This window comes from Scophthalmus maximus, chromosome 2 (genome assembly GCF_022379125.1).
Source record: "Scophthalmus maximus strain ysfricsl-2021 chromosome 2, ASM2237912v1, whole genome shotgun sequence".
NCBI lineage: Eukaryota > Metazoa > Chordata > Actinopteri > Pleuronectiformes > Scophthalmidae > Scophthalmus > Scophthalmus maximus.
In genome coordinates, this window is record NC_061516.1 from 9049847 (window position 1) to 9062675 (window position 12829).

A 12829-nucleotide genomic window follows, 5' to 3' on the forward strand; every position below is an offset into this window, starting at 1 on the left:
ATGACCCAACTTGCTGCCATTTAGTCACACAGGACATAACTTTGTTACCAACAGAAACAGTAGCCTGAGGGAGAGAGAACAGTGTGTGAGTAAATACCTTTAAATGCATGCCATACCCCCTTAACAATCTCTGTAGCATATCAGTGTCTTACTTAAAAACGTAAAGCAACAGACAAAGATGTGAGTAAAAATGTTAAAAATAAAATGGAAAATATTGAGTAGCTGTATCTTAAACAACTAGAACCCATTTAACTGTTTAGAAACTATACTGTGTATGAGCACTGAGCACAGCACTGATAAAGAAGATTGTCAACATTCTCCTCGCACAATACTGAGAGCATCTGAGTTTAACTTGCAGTTGTTTCATTGCATCTGGACTTCTACATGACTTATGATATTAATCCAATTGGGGCCTAAAACATACATTTTTATCTCACACCCTGTTGTTTCAGTACGGAAAATGTACAGTGACTCAAAGAAGAAATTGCCCAACACGCCCACCCACAGTTTCTCAGCCTATATAGCAGCTGGACTCCAGTGCAGACATGCAACAAGGAAGGATGAGGTCTACCAGTCTGTGCATTTTACTGAGCCTGGCAGTGGCAGTTTACTGTGAGCCAGTATCAGAAGTTACTGTGCAAGATGAAGGCTTTGCAGAGGTAAGTGTTCCTCCTGTGCCTTGTCTGCATGTGTTCTCAATGTTTTGCATTTAAGAAGAGTGGAGCGAATTCAAACTTTCATCGCTCCACAAAATTGAAAGACAATTAGTGGACTTGCGAAATTCTCGTCATCTTTTAAAGAGCTACCTGAAGAAATTCTTCAACCTGACAGAGGAAAGAGGTCCATCATCCAGACGGGGGATCAGCCCGGTGAAAAAGAAGCTGTCTGAGATGCAGAGATTCTATGGTCTCCAGATCACCGGGGCGCTGGACACTGACACCATTGCCATGATGAAGAAGCCCCGCTGTGGCGTTCCAGATGGCAACATTGCCCGTTTCTCCACGTTTGGAAGCAACCTCAAGTGGGAGGAAAAAAGCCTTACCTACAGGTGAATGATTAGAAGAGAGGATGTGTGAGCCAGAGTAATTGTTTTGAGTCTATATAATAACCCTGTTTACTACATTTCTGTCCTGCAGGATTGAAAACTACACACCTGACATGTCCACATCAGAGGTGAATGACTCCATAGAGAAAGCGTTGGAGGTTTGGGCAAAAGTCACTCCCCTGAGGTTTACAAGAGTCTACACTGGCACCGCTGACATCATGATCTCCTTTGGGCGCCAATGTGAGCGCAAAACAACTTATCCTTTCCTTATGTAAACGTATTATCAGCAAAATATACTGAAACTATCAAAAGTGAATGTACTCATTATGCAGATGGCTCCTTTCAGATTGTCTTATTGTGGTACATTAGCTATTATTACTCAATAATACATGTTATCACAATATTCCTGTTGTAGTCCTTCCAAATGGAGACAATGTTGGTACTTTGCGTGCAAAAGGGGTATAATAGAATCATATTGCATAGAATAGAATCATATTATCTTTTATTTAGCATGTGAAAACTTGGTGCAAGTAAGAAACTTCACTTGCCATGTACATGTAATGGAGTAAAGCAATATTATTCCATATGAAATCTGGTAGAGTGGAATTTTAAAGAAACATAAGAGGAATTACTCAATGAGGATCATTTTTACTGTTACAGCATATTTATATAGTGTCCATCAGTCAACACCACAAAGAGGCAACAGTCATCCCACAGTGGCATGTCAGAGCTCGGAGCTATTTTTCCATACTGTGAAAAAAGCTGTTGTGACATGTTTGTGTTGTGAACTGCACACACTAAGAGTGTAGATGATACAACATTTAGTAAAAAGATGCATTCGGGCCATGCTTTCTGATTTGTTGGTCTTTACAAGAATGCAACCAGTGCAGGAGACAACAACATCACATGCACAAAGGATTTTTTTCTTGCCTTTAAAATCTGATCTGAATATTCTCTCACTCAACAGCTCATGGAGATTATTACCCCTTTGATGGCCGTGATGGCACTCTTGCTCATGCATTCGCCCCAGCTCCTGGCATCGGAGGAGATGCTCATTTTGATGATGATGAGACCTTCACCTTCCGCTCCAACGCAGGTGAGTTTGTTATTTACGATGTGCATGCTGAGGTATTTTACAGAATCTGTGAGCATGTATTTTGACATAACATGCTGTAACTCGCCTGTAAATCTGTGTCTTCTGCCGTAGGCTACGTCCTCTTTATGGTTGCGGCCCATGAGTTTGGCCACTCCCTGGGCTTGTCTCACTCTGATGATCCTGGTGCGCTCATGTACCCTGTGTACACTTACCGAAACCCTGACACCTTCGTTCTGCCACGGGATGATGTGAATGGCATCCAGTCCTTGTATGGTTAGTACTAACTGGCTGGACCATCACTTGCTGTTTGCACAACCGCCACTTGGACAAAATCCTTCTTGCACAGTCTATTGTAAAGCTACTCAACTGTTCGGGCTTTGTTGCAATCTGTTGCAGTGCTTTCTAAATATCTGGCGCCTCATTTTGTTTAACCTCCAGGGCCAAATCTTGTTAAGGATCCCTCTGTAGTTGAGCCTCCTGCCCCCATCACCCCTGATGCATGTGATTCAACCATGGTCTTGGATGCTGTCACCACCCTGCGAGGAGAGATGTTCTTCTTCAAAGACAGGTATCGTACATTTTGTACATACAAATGCTAAAAGATCTAAATACAGTCTCTATTAGGATTTTTTCACAGCATAAGGCTTGTGTTTGCAGTTTCTTCTGGCGCAGCTACCCTCAGAGCAGGAGCCCTCAGCAAAGCCTCATCACAAACTTCTGGCCCAGTGCCCCTGTCAATATTGATGCTGCTTATGAGAGCCAGCAGTCAGACAGAATATTTTTCTTTAAAGGTATGTGTTCTCTTTATCTCACAGGGGCACAAATCTGACACTATTTCAAGTTTCTTTTCAGTTTTTTAATGTTTTTCTCCATTCAGGTCGCAAAGTGTGGGCCTTCAGAGGCTATAATCCAATGCGAGGCTATCCTAAAAGACTTACAAGTTTTGGTCTTCCAAAAACCGTGAAGAAAATCGATGCTGCTCTTTATGACGTACAATCTGGCAAAACTCTACTCTTTGCTGGCATCTATTACTTCAGGTGAGTTCAAAGTAAAGATTTATTTCTGTTTTAGAATAATAATTGTTTTACCCTCTAAGCTTATTGGATAGATCAAATTTCTGTCTGTTACTTCAGTTATGATGATGCCAGGCAGACTTTGGACCAGGGATTACCCAAACGTATTGATCGGACCTTCTCTGGACTGAACAAAAAGGTGACTGCAGCCTTCCAGTACAGAGGTAAGCTACTGACATGACAAGATGCTGACAGACAAATGAATCAGTGCGCCTTAAAACTTTTCTTTTTGGGCCAGGGTGCCTGTGGCTAACTATGGTCTCCATCAGCTGCCAGGCAATCTCCTTGGCCAAGAAATAGTCTTATGATCCAATTATGAGAGTGCCATCAATCTTCTCCTCTAACCTCTGACAAGAAAGCAAACATTCATATATACCTTTTACAAAACTATCCCTTTACCCATCAAAGACATTAACATTGAGCTTCTGTTCTGCAGGCTTTACTTACATCTACAGTGGACCCTACATGTTTGAGTATGACCTGAGGACTGGGAGGTTGTTCCGTGTGTTGAGGAACAGCTACTTCTTGCGCTGCACTAACTACTAGTGTTTGACCATCTACATCATAAGCTGTTTGTACTCGAATGAGAGTGAATATATGACTTAGTGTTAAAACGGTACACCATATTTATTTCTTCTATTTTCAATATTATATTTTAGATAATTAAATAAAATAATTCAGCTCTGTAAACCTATACAAAGTGATTATAAATAAAGTTGGATGTTATTTTCAAACTTGTCTACGTTTCTGTTTAATGTAGAGTGCTATGCAGGGCTGATGCTGTGTTCATGTAAAGAAAAGCAAAGGAAATTTGAAAAAAGGAAAAACTTGACAGTGTCTAACCTTTTAAGATAACTCATGGTTGTTTATATTTTAAAACAATGCTAACCAAAATGAATGTAATACTGAATTCAGTGTTTATCCATGTACATTTAATTTTCAAGAAATTTCACTGGCATTACCTGAGCATGTAGATTTTGAATTTTGGTCTCCTACACTGCAAACAAATGGAGCAGAGGCTTCAGAGCTACAGCTAGCAGACGAGTTGCTGCACTGAACTTAAGAAGAAAAAAGAGTTCGGCCCTAGGGAAACCTGTCTCCCTGCTCCCCGACTGTGTTATATAATTTTTTCTACAGGAGGACATTGATGAGGACACCTCGTCCATCATGCCGGACGCGCAAATGCAGGTTGGCCTATCACTTGTACTATGTGTATAATGGTGATTAACACAGGCCAATATGGCAAATTGTCAAAAGCTGCGACTTGGACACATCTATTGAAAGACAATCAACAGTTGAGAACAGTCTGGATCATTTCGCAATCTAAGAGAGGCCTGGCTTAACTCGAGGTGATGTCGACCAACAATTGGAATAAAGAGCATGTCAGTCACGTTTCAAAAAAATTATATATTTTTTATTTCATAACAGGTGGGGCATAATAACTTAAATTCCTCCCTGAACGGGGTAGTGGTCCACTTCTACTGGGCCTGGAGAGAGAGAGGGGTTAGGCTGGGCCTGTGAGTATTTGGTCTCCGAACAGTCCGCTCTTCTCCGCGTGAGACTGAGTGTGTCCCTCCTTGGTTTCCTTGGGTCCTACAACAATCCTCTTGACCTTGATCACACGAACAGTCTTTTACTCAGGCCCTTAAGGTAAGCGGCAGCTCTTCCTCCTCTTCCCCCTCTTCCTCCTCCTCCTCCTCCTCTTCTTCCTCAGTGTGTCTGCCTCTTGAAGCAGATCCGTCGTGCAGTCTTAATCAGGGGGAGATTGGCCGATAGTATCGGCCGATGTTTGCTTTCTTTACGTGTATCGGCATCGGCCGATGCGCGGCTGCCACGTTCGACGATAGTTTTTCCCGCCATTCTTTACAGACGCGTCCACAGGCCGCTCCGTGTTGCTGGAGACGCTGCAGTTCACGTGCAGACCACGCCTTGCCCATCCCCCACTGCTCTTCAAGACAACGGTAAGTTTGAAACTTTCAGAGCATCTTTTAACTGCTTAACTTAGCTGAAATATTGCCATACACATTGAAGGTGGAAACACGAATGCCAAATGCATGCTCTATATGTGTGTTGCTTGCAACTAAGCAGGAATGCCGAATGCCTCGTCTATAAAACTGCTTGCCATTGTGGCTGTATGTGTTCATACGGTGGCTGTTACGAACACTGGTCATAGGATTAAGTAATGCCGACGTTGTTCCGTGGTGTTTGTGGGAGTTTTATTTAGCGACCACCTGGCTGAGGTTTGGACGAGTGTAATCTGGGTACCCAGGAGTTCGCATGCACTGAAAGGAGGTGTGTGTGTGTGTGTGTGTCTCCCTCTCTCCCTACTTAGAGCGGGGCGGGGTTGCCATCGCAGTGATATCAGAGCCGCCCCCCCCCTCCTCAAGAAGAGCTTTCATGATGAGAGATATGATTTTATACGTAGTTGATTATTAATTTGTGCTAACGTGTATCATGTACCAGACATAAGTGCACCGTGTAGGCCTTACTTGTGTTTAGAGCCGTTTGCACATGTTAGCGATCCAGTTCAACGGTGGTTGAGTTTTTCAGTCAGCGTAAGCTCCCAGACAAAAGTTTGTGTGTGTGTGTGTGTGTGTGTGTGTGTGTGCGTCTCACTCAGTGGGACACACACGCATCACAGTGATGTATGAGAGTGCTGCGCCACCTGAAGGAGAGCTTTTAAAACTTTGAGAGAAATGTTTTAAACTTGGTTGAATATTTATTCCTTTTAACGTCGATGCAGTTTAGAACAGAAACATGGAGAATTTGTTGCTTAGTGCGCATCTGACATTGCGTTATTTTTCCTCTGCTGGTTTATGTTCTGGGGTTGCCATTCTGGCAGCTTCCTTTACATTTTCGTTTAGACATACTAGTGTGTTGTCTTTGCATATTAGGTGGCATAGTAGCCTAAGACATGCTCATTTTATTCTATGTAGGAAAATTGTAACCATGGCAGTCTTAGATTACAAATCAAGCACTTTATTTCAATGGCCACTTTTCAGGTTTATTATTTTAAATTATTTAAATTATTTAAATTTGTTGACAAAGGAGATTTTGTGATGAACTGATTATATCTGTCTTATAATATGTCTGCAAGCAATGCATCATCAAGTCTGTGTTGTAGATGTTGAAGGAAGCCTTTTCCCCTTGCACAGTTAACCATATGCACCCATCCATATGATGCACACATAATTTGGCTGATATGAATGTAAGATGATTGCACAAGATTGACACTGATCTGAGTTTTTGTTTATTCTTTTTAAAGAAATGGCAGAGCAGATTCAGAAAACAAATCCAGTGTGGCAGCATTTCCCCGAGCCGGCTCCAGGAAAAGCTCGCTGCAACCTCCGCAATTTGTTGGTGAGCATGGGGGCTGAAAAGGCAAAGATGAAGAATTCATTCTAATATGTGGAGCCTCCATTATAACCCGCAGCTCCTAAACTGGGAGTATTAAGCACTTTCAGTGAGGGGTGTGTGGGGTAAAGAGTTTTGGAAGTGGGGCAATACGCATATTATGCACAATTCTTTTTAAGTTGTTTTTTGTTCTGTAATCTGTATTGCTGTTTACATTTTCCTGATCTTAGAGATTCTTGTTGCTACTGTGTGCAATAGTGTCATTATTTTATTTATGTTTAAAAATTTATTTTCAGTATTTTCAGCACTGAACACTTTTTTACTTGTTCTACCTCACTTGTTGTCAAAATTTGTTAAATATTGTTTTCATAAGTTCAATAAATGTTCCTTTTTTAAATTGAGACTCGTAACATTTGTTATCATCATTGTGTAATTTTTATGATGCAAATTGAGGGAGCAAAAGTAGTATCGGCTCCAAATATCGGCTCAAGAAAATCGTCAGTCCGTATCGGTCATCGGCTAAGGCTGATGAAAAAAAGACGGTATCGGCATCGGCCCTAAAAAATCCATATCGGTCGATCCCTAGTTTACATTACATGTCACGAACCCTCTCATCAGAGACAAATATAGTTGTAGAGGGAGGTGCTCCCAGACAGCCCCAGGATCAAATAAGCCATCTAGGTACGTCTAGGGGCTGTAGAAATACATTCATAGACACGAGTCTCATAATACAAGTCCCTTTTGATAAACAACACAATCAAAGCTGATAGACAGTTTTTCTGTGCCTATTAGCAGCAGGTGTCTGGACTATGCCTGTTGCAAATTAAAAGAAGAAAATGCTATTTAGAAGAACGTTTGTGCTTCAGTCGTGTGCATTCAATTTTCAACCCATACAATTCTTATTGCTGCTATAATTGCCCCTCATGTCTGTAAAAGTTCAAGTATCTTCATGAATTTTAACACAAATTAAAAGGAACTGAAGGAATAAGCTGAGACGGGGATACAATATGTATGTTCTCATTGAAATGTTTGAAAGAGAACAATCTATGTAAGTGAGGTGGCAGAGCAAAGAGCAACAGTTGTAGTTACTTCACGATCAAAACAAAGTAACACTTGATGTTAACTCTTGTCCTCTGTTGTTGATGGTTCATACAGTACAGTTTCTGAACAACATCATGTTCATACAGGCCCAAACTGCCTGTTGCTCCAACTCCACATCTTAACTCTTCTCCCCTCCAAGTCCCTCTCTCATTACTGCAGTTATTATTTTTGCCTTGTTTTTCTAATGGGCCTGTTCAGACACTTGCAGGAATGTTTTATTGTCCCATCATGCATCCCTCTCCGCTCTCACATCCAAAACACTGGAATTGACGTTGAAGTTTCAGGACATAACAAATCAAGTGCATTGCATCACAGAATCCGGGCATAGCCTGAGAGGGAGAGTAAAGAAAGTACCTGGAGAAGAAGGAGCCATGGAAGGTGCACTGGCTGTTAAAACAGTGATGGTAGTAGTGGTTGTAGCACTCTGTGGAGCTGTGCCCACTACTTCACCCAGCCAAGAAGAGCTCTCTAAAGCCCAGGTAAACCAGGTGTTCTCATATTTGAAATATTGCATTGTTTATTGGTGTTCAGGGAGAGAAGAGCATAATGTATTTTTCTGTGAGTTTGTAAGAACTATCGATTTCAACAACGTCAAACAATAAAGTTTCACACTAAAATTTTAACATGGACAAGAAAAATGTATTCTTTATTTTTTCAGAAATATGAATTACCTACTGAAGCCTGTTGGCATTTAAAGTCAGCTTAACGGGATTCAAACCAATTTGAACAATTCAAACTTAAGACTTGCAGATAATAACATGTACCATGTTTTTCTCTGGAAATTAAAAATGCCTCGGCCAGAGTAAACAAGAGAACCTAAGTCTGCAGGCGTGCCTGCCTTTGTCACACATTGCATGGGACACTTCAGCCCAGCCTTGTGATGCAGGAGACTTTATCTGTGGATTTTTTCCTAGGTTAATGGAAATGTTTTACATGATCAGCAATTTGAGCCATCAAATTGTTTCACAGACAACCGCAGATTCTCAGCACAGGCATTTTTATGTGGCATTTTCATTAGATAGGTTTTTTTTTCTATAAGCACATAAAAATGTATTGTTTTAAATGTGCTGCAACTATATTAGAGTCAACTAATGGCCTTAACTAGTGAGTGCCAGCTCTTCAACAAATATTATCCTCAGGACATCTGGGTGGATTTGGTCACGGCCATTGTGAAGGAGCGAGCGTGGTTTTACACTGCAGGTTTCAGAGTTCTGATGCAGCTACTTGGTAGGACAAAGCTGGACGCAGGACCAAAATACAGTTGGTTTTTCTTGATGGGGAGTTTGATTTGCAATTTTTGATGGCATAAGATTACAATACTACCTGTAATATTACAAATGTCTGTAATGAGAATGTGTTGGTTTGTAAAAGCAAGTAAATGACTGGTCAGTGTTAGTGTTATAACCCCGGAGACAAGGGAGTTGAATGCTCTTAATGTGAAGTAGCAATGCTGAACTCGAACATTTAAACAGTGGAAAGGACAATTACTGACTGTAAATACATTGAATGGCTATTGCAGAAAAAGTCCTGCCCAATAACGGTATCATAAGTTGGGTTTGATTTCATGACATTGCTTTTAACCTTTTCCTTTTCATTTTCTCAAAATTCTGTCTCAATTTTTTAAAAAGGTAAATTATTACTCATTGAATAATTTGTGAAGTTTGATCTTCATACGTTTCCTTTTACCAGGACTATCTGTCTCAGTTTTTCTCTGATGTGGGTGTCAGTGCACCCAGCAGTGTCTGGCGCAGTTCTCTTGACTCCTTCGAAGATACTCTCAGAAAAATGCAGGAATTTTTTGGCATGGAAGTGACGGGACACTTGGACTCTAACACCCTTGAGGTAATAGCTCAGCCCCGCTGTGGTTTCACAGACGTGACCCGATATGGCCACTTCGACGGTCAACCAAAGTGGGATAAGACTTTGGTCACATACAGGTACGACACAAAATCTCCATGTCAGAACGACGGGGCAACAGGTCCCTTCATGCAGTTGACGCAAACACACAAAACACAATAAAGCTCCAGTTTAACGACTCATAACCTTTTCACTCTCACACTACATGAAGGATAACTAACTACACTCCAGACTTGAATCAAGGAGACGTGGATGCTGCAATAGCCAAGGCTCTGAAACTCTACAGTGACATCACTCCTCTGGATTTCAAGCAGATTAACAGCGGCACTGCTGACATTATGATCATTTTCAAGAGACGAGGTAATAAAGCAGCTTCAGTGCCTTTGGGAAAATATTTGATCTAGTGGTAATGTTACTCCATCTTCTCACCAGACCATGGAGATTTTGCACCATTCGATGGGCAGGGCGGGGTGTTGGCACATGCCTTCTCCCCTGGAGAAGGCCATGGAGGTGACACCCACTTTGATGACGATGAAAAGTGGACTCTGACCTCATCAGGTGCTGACATTCAGGAAACAAGTTTTTTGAGATGATGGGATTTGACAACTGATTAAGAATCCACAGTAACTATCAGTGTGTATGTGCAGGAGCCAACCTGTTCTTGGTGGCAGCCCATGAGTTTGGGCATGCACTGGGACTGGCCCACTCTCAGGTCCAGACAGCTCTGATGTTTCCCATCTACAAATATGTGAACACGGAGGGGTACAAGTTGCCAGATGATGACAGACTGGGAATACAAGCCATCTACGGTGAGGGCCCAAATCAAATTTTTGCGACTCATGGTATTATTATATCATAAAAACAGCACTTTTCATGACAGCACAAATACACACTGTTTTCTAAACCTCCAAAAGGAATCAGAGCAGCTCAACCACCGACTGAACCTGACCCAAATCCACAGCCTACCAAAAGACCTGTGCCAGAACCCCAACCTAGACCTGAACCAGATCCTGAACCCATACCAGACAGGTGCAGCACAAATCTGGTTTTTGATGCTGCAACCTCCATTCGGAGAAGTCTTTACTTCTTTAAAAATGGGTGAGACATTTATGTACTAGTTTTTTATTTAGTCATTTAAGATTCACATAAACATGCTATTCCAGAGGGTTGTTATTTTCAAAGTCAAATGCATTTAGTAGGATATTATTCCTTAGTAGTGTAGCACAGTCAGCTTATCATGGTGTTTTTTGTTTCTTTGCCAGACATTTCTGGAAGAGGAGTAGCTCCTGGGACGGTATTACTATGAAGAGTATTCAGTCTGCCTGGCCTGGAATCAGCAATGTTGATGCTGCTTATGAGTATAAGAAAAGAAATAAAGTCATTTTCTTTGAAGGTTTGTTCTTTTTGACTTTAAAAACAAGGAATAACGATTATGAAATGCTGGTACCAATGGAATAAACAACCTTTTCATGTCATAGGGGATCATTACTGGGGGATCAGAGGAGATGCTGTCCTACCTGGTTATCCCAGACCTATCACCGACTTTGGCTTCCCTCCATACGTCACCAAGGTAGATGCAGCTGTCCATGTGTCAGTTACAAGCAAAACCCTTCTCTTTGCGAACAACAAATACTGGAGGTGAGTAATGTGAAAAGCCATAAACATATCAGCTGAATCCCTATATGGAAATAAGACATAAGAGAATAAGTAGTACTATGCTGACAAGAATCTAACTCTGGAGCACCGAGCCGCTGTGTCCATGCGCGCCGCCATGTTGTTGAATCAGATGTCCTGATGAACACTCCTCCTCATTTTACTCATAGCTATAATGAAAGGAGGGGCAGAATGGATTTTGGGTACCCAAGATACATAAAGATAGAGCTCCCCGGGATTGGCTATCGAGTGGATGCTGCTTTTGAGAACAAGGGTATGTAACAGTGAAAGCAGGACAGTCCCTCTGCTGTAGCATTGTGTTCCTGTTTGATGTAATGTCAAATGATGCACCCCTCTTTTCAGGTAACTTGTACTTCTCATATGGATCCAGGCAGACAGAGTACTCCTACCAACGAAGAAGAGCTATCCGAACTCTGTTAAACTACAAATGGATGGATTGCAAGTAAAGAACAACCCAACTACACACATGAATAGAATAATAAATTGTCATTTATGTGTGAAATTAAAATTTGGTGTTAAATTAATAATGAGAGCTCAACAGGCTGGTTGTTTAAGGTAGCACAGCTCCATTTCCTTGTATTGCGTTATGAGAAAGTGGACGCTTAAACACCCTCACACACACACACACACACACACACACACACACACACACACACACAGAGAGCGATCAACATGCAACAAAGCAATGGCCTATTCCCTTAACTCATCATGAGTTATTGTAGCCTTACTCTAGAAATCTGCAATCAAATATTCCTGAAAATGTCATGTAATGTGAAATATATACAGTAATACTGCTGTAGGCAACAGCTGCTTGTTAAGTAACTAAATGGCTTCTCTTGGATACATCAACTTAATATATAATCAAGCTTTAAAAGGGAACAGTAAAGAATGAGTTTCAATTTTTTGTCATGTACTTAGTAATTCTGCTGTGTGTGTATTTCTGGTAAAGGCTAAATTTCTGGCAAATAAAACAGTGTACTGGGAATATTATGGTTATGGTATGGCTCGGGTTAATCTCTGAGATGATCTTTAACAATGCACTTGCAGAATTGCAGCAGCAGCAATTCCAGTCCAAAATGAATCAGAAAGCTGCAGTTAATTCAGAACGCTGCTGCTTGAGTCCTCACTAAACCAAAAAAGTAAATATCACTCCAGTCCTCAGATCGGTACACTGGCTTCCTGATTGTCAAATAAATGATTTCAAAATACTACTGTTGGTTTACAAAGCACTGAATGGTTTAGGGCCAAAATATATTTCTGATCTTCTGCTTTGCTATGAAAAATCCAGACCTCTCAGATCGTCTGGGACAGGTTCACTTTCTGTCCACAGGACTAGAACTAAACATGGAGAGGCAGCATTCAGTTTTTATGCTCCACATATCTGGAACAAACTCCCAGAAAAACCAAAGGTCTGCTGCAAATCTCAGTTCTTTTAAATCAAGACTGAAGACTTTGCTGTTTGCCGCTGCCTTTCAGTAAATACTGTCTAACTATCTATGCATTTCTTATACTGCACTGTAACGTTTATCACCTGTCTTATTCTACTTTAACATGTTTTTATTTTTCTCTTCTTAACTATTGTATTTTAATGTCATGTATTTCTTCCCGATGCTTTTAAATTTTTTATGT

The 12829-nt window shown here is 41.1% G+C and overlaps 2 protein-coding genes across 2 annotated transcripts; both read left to right on the forward strand.

Annotated features, from left to right (window-relative positions):
• On the forward strand, nucleotides 1-3948 carry LOC118301206 (collagenase 3). Its single transcript, XM_035626480.2, has 11 exons — nucleotides 1-85; nucleotides 453-659; nucleotides 801-1048; nucleotides 1137-1285; nucleotides 2013-2141; nucleotides 2253-2414; nucleotides 2580-2709; nucleotides 2799-2932; nucleotides 3019-3178; nucleotides 3275-3378; nucleotides 3651-3948. The coding sequence occupies exons 2-11, from the start codon at nucleotides 546-548 to the stop codon at nucleotides 3758-3760; spliced, it is 1440 nt and encodes a 479-aa protein (XP_035482373.1). The 5' UTR covers nucleotides 1-85; nucleotides 453-545; the 3' UTR covers nucleotides 3761-3948.
• A 4007-nt stretch (nucleotides 3949-7955) lies between these two features.
• On the forward strand, nucleotides 7956-12190 carry LOC118301324 (collagenase 3). The gene is made up of 10 exons (XM_035626731.2): nucleotides 7956-8148; nucleotides 9359-9606; nucleotides 9738-9886; nucleotides 9959-10084; nucleotides 10174-10335; nucleotides 10441-10624; nucleotides 10789-10919; nucleotides 11005-11164; nucleotides 11350-11453; nucleotides 11543-12190. The coding sequence occupies exons 1-10, from the start codon at nucleotides 8041-8043 to the stop codon at nucleotides 11644-11646; spliced, it is 1476 nt and encodes a 491-aa protein (XP_035482624.2). The 5' UTR covers nucleotides 7956-8040; the 3' UTR covers nucleotides 11647-12190.
• Nucleotides 12191-12829: the final 639 nt, after the last annotated feature.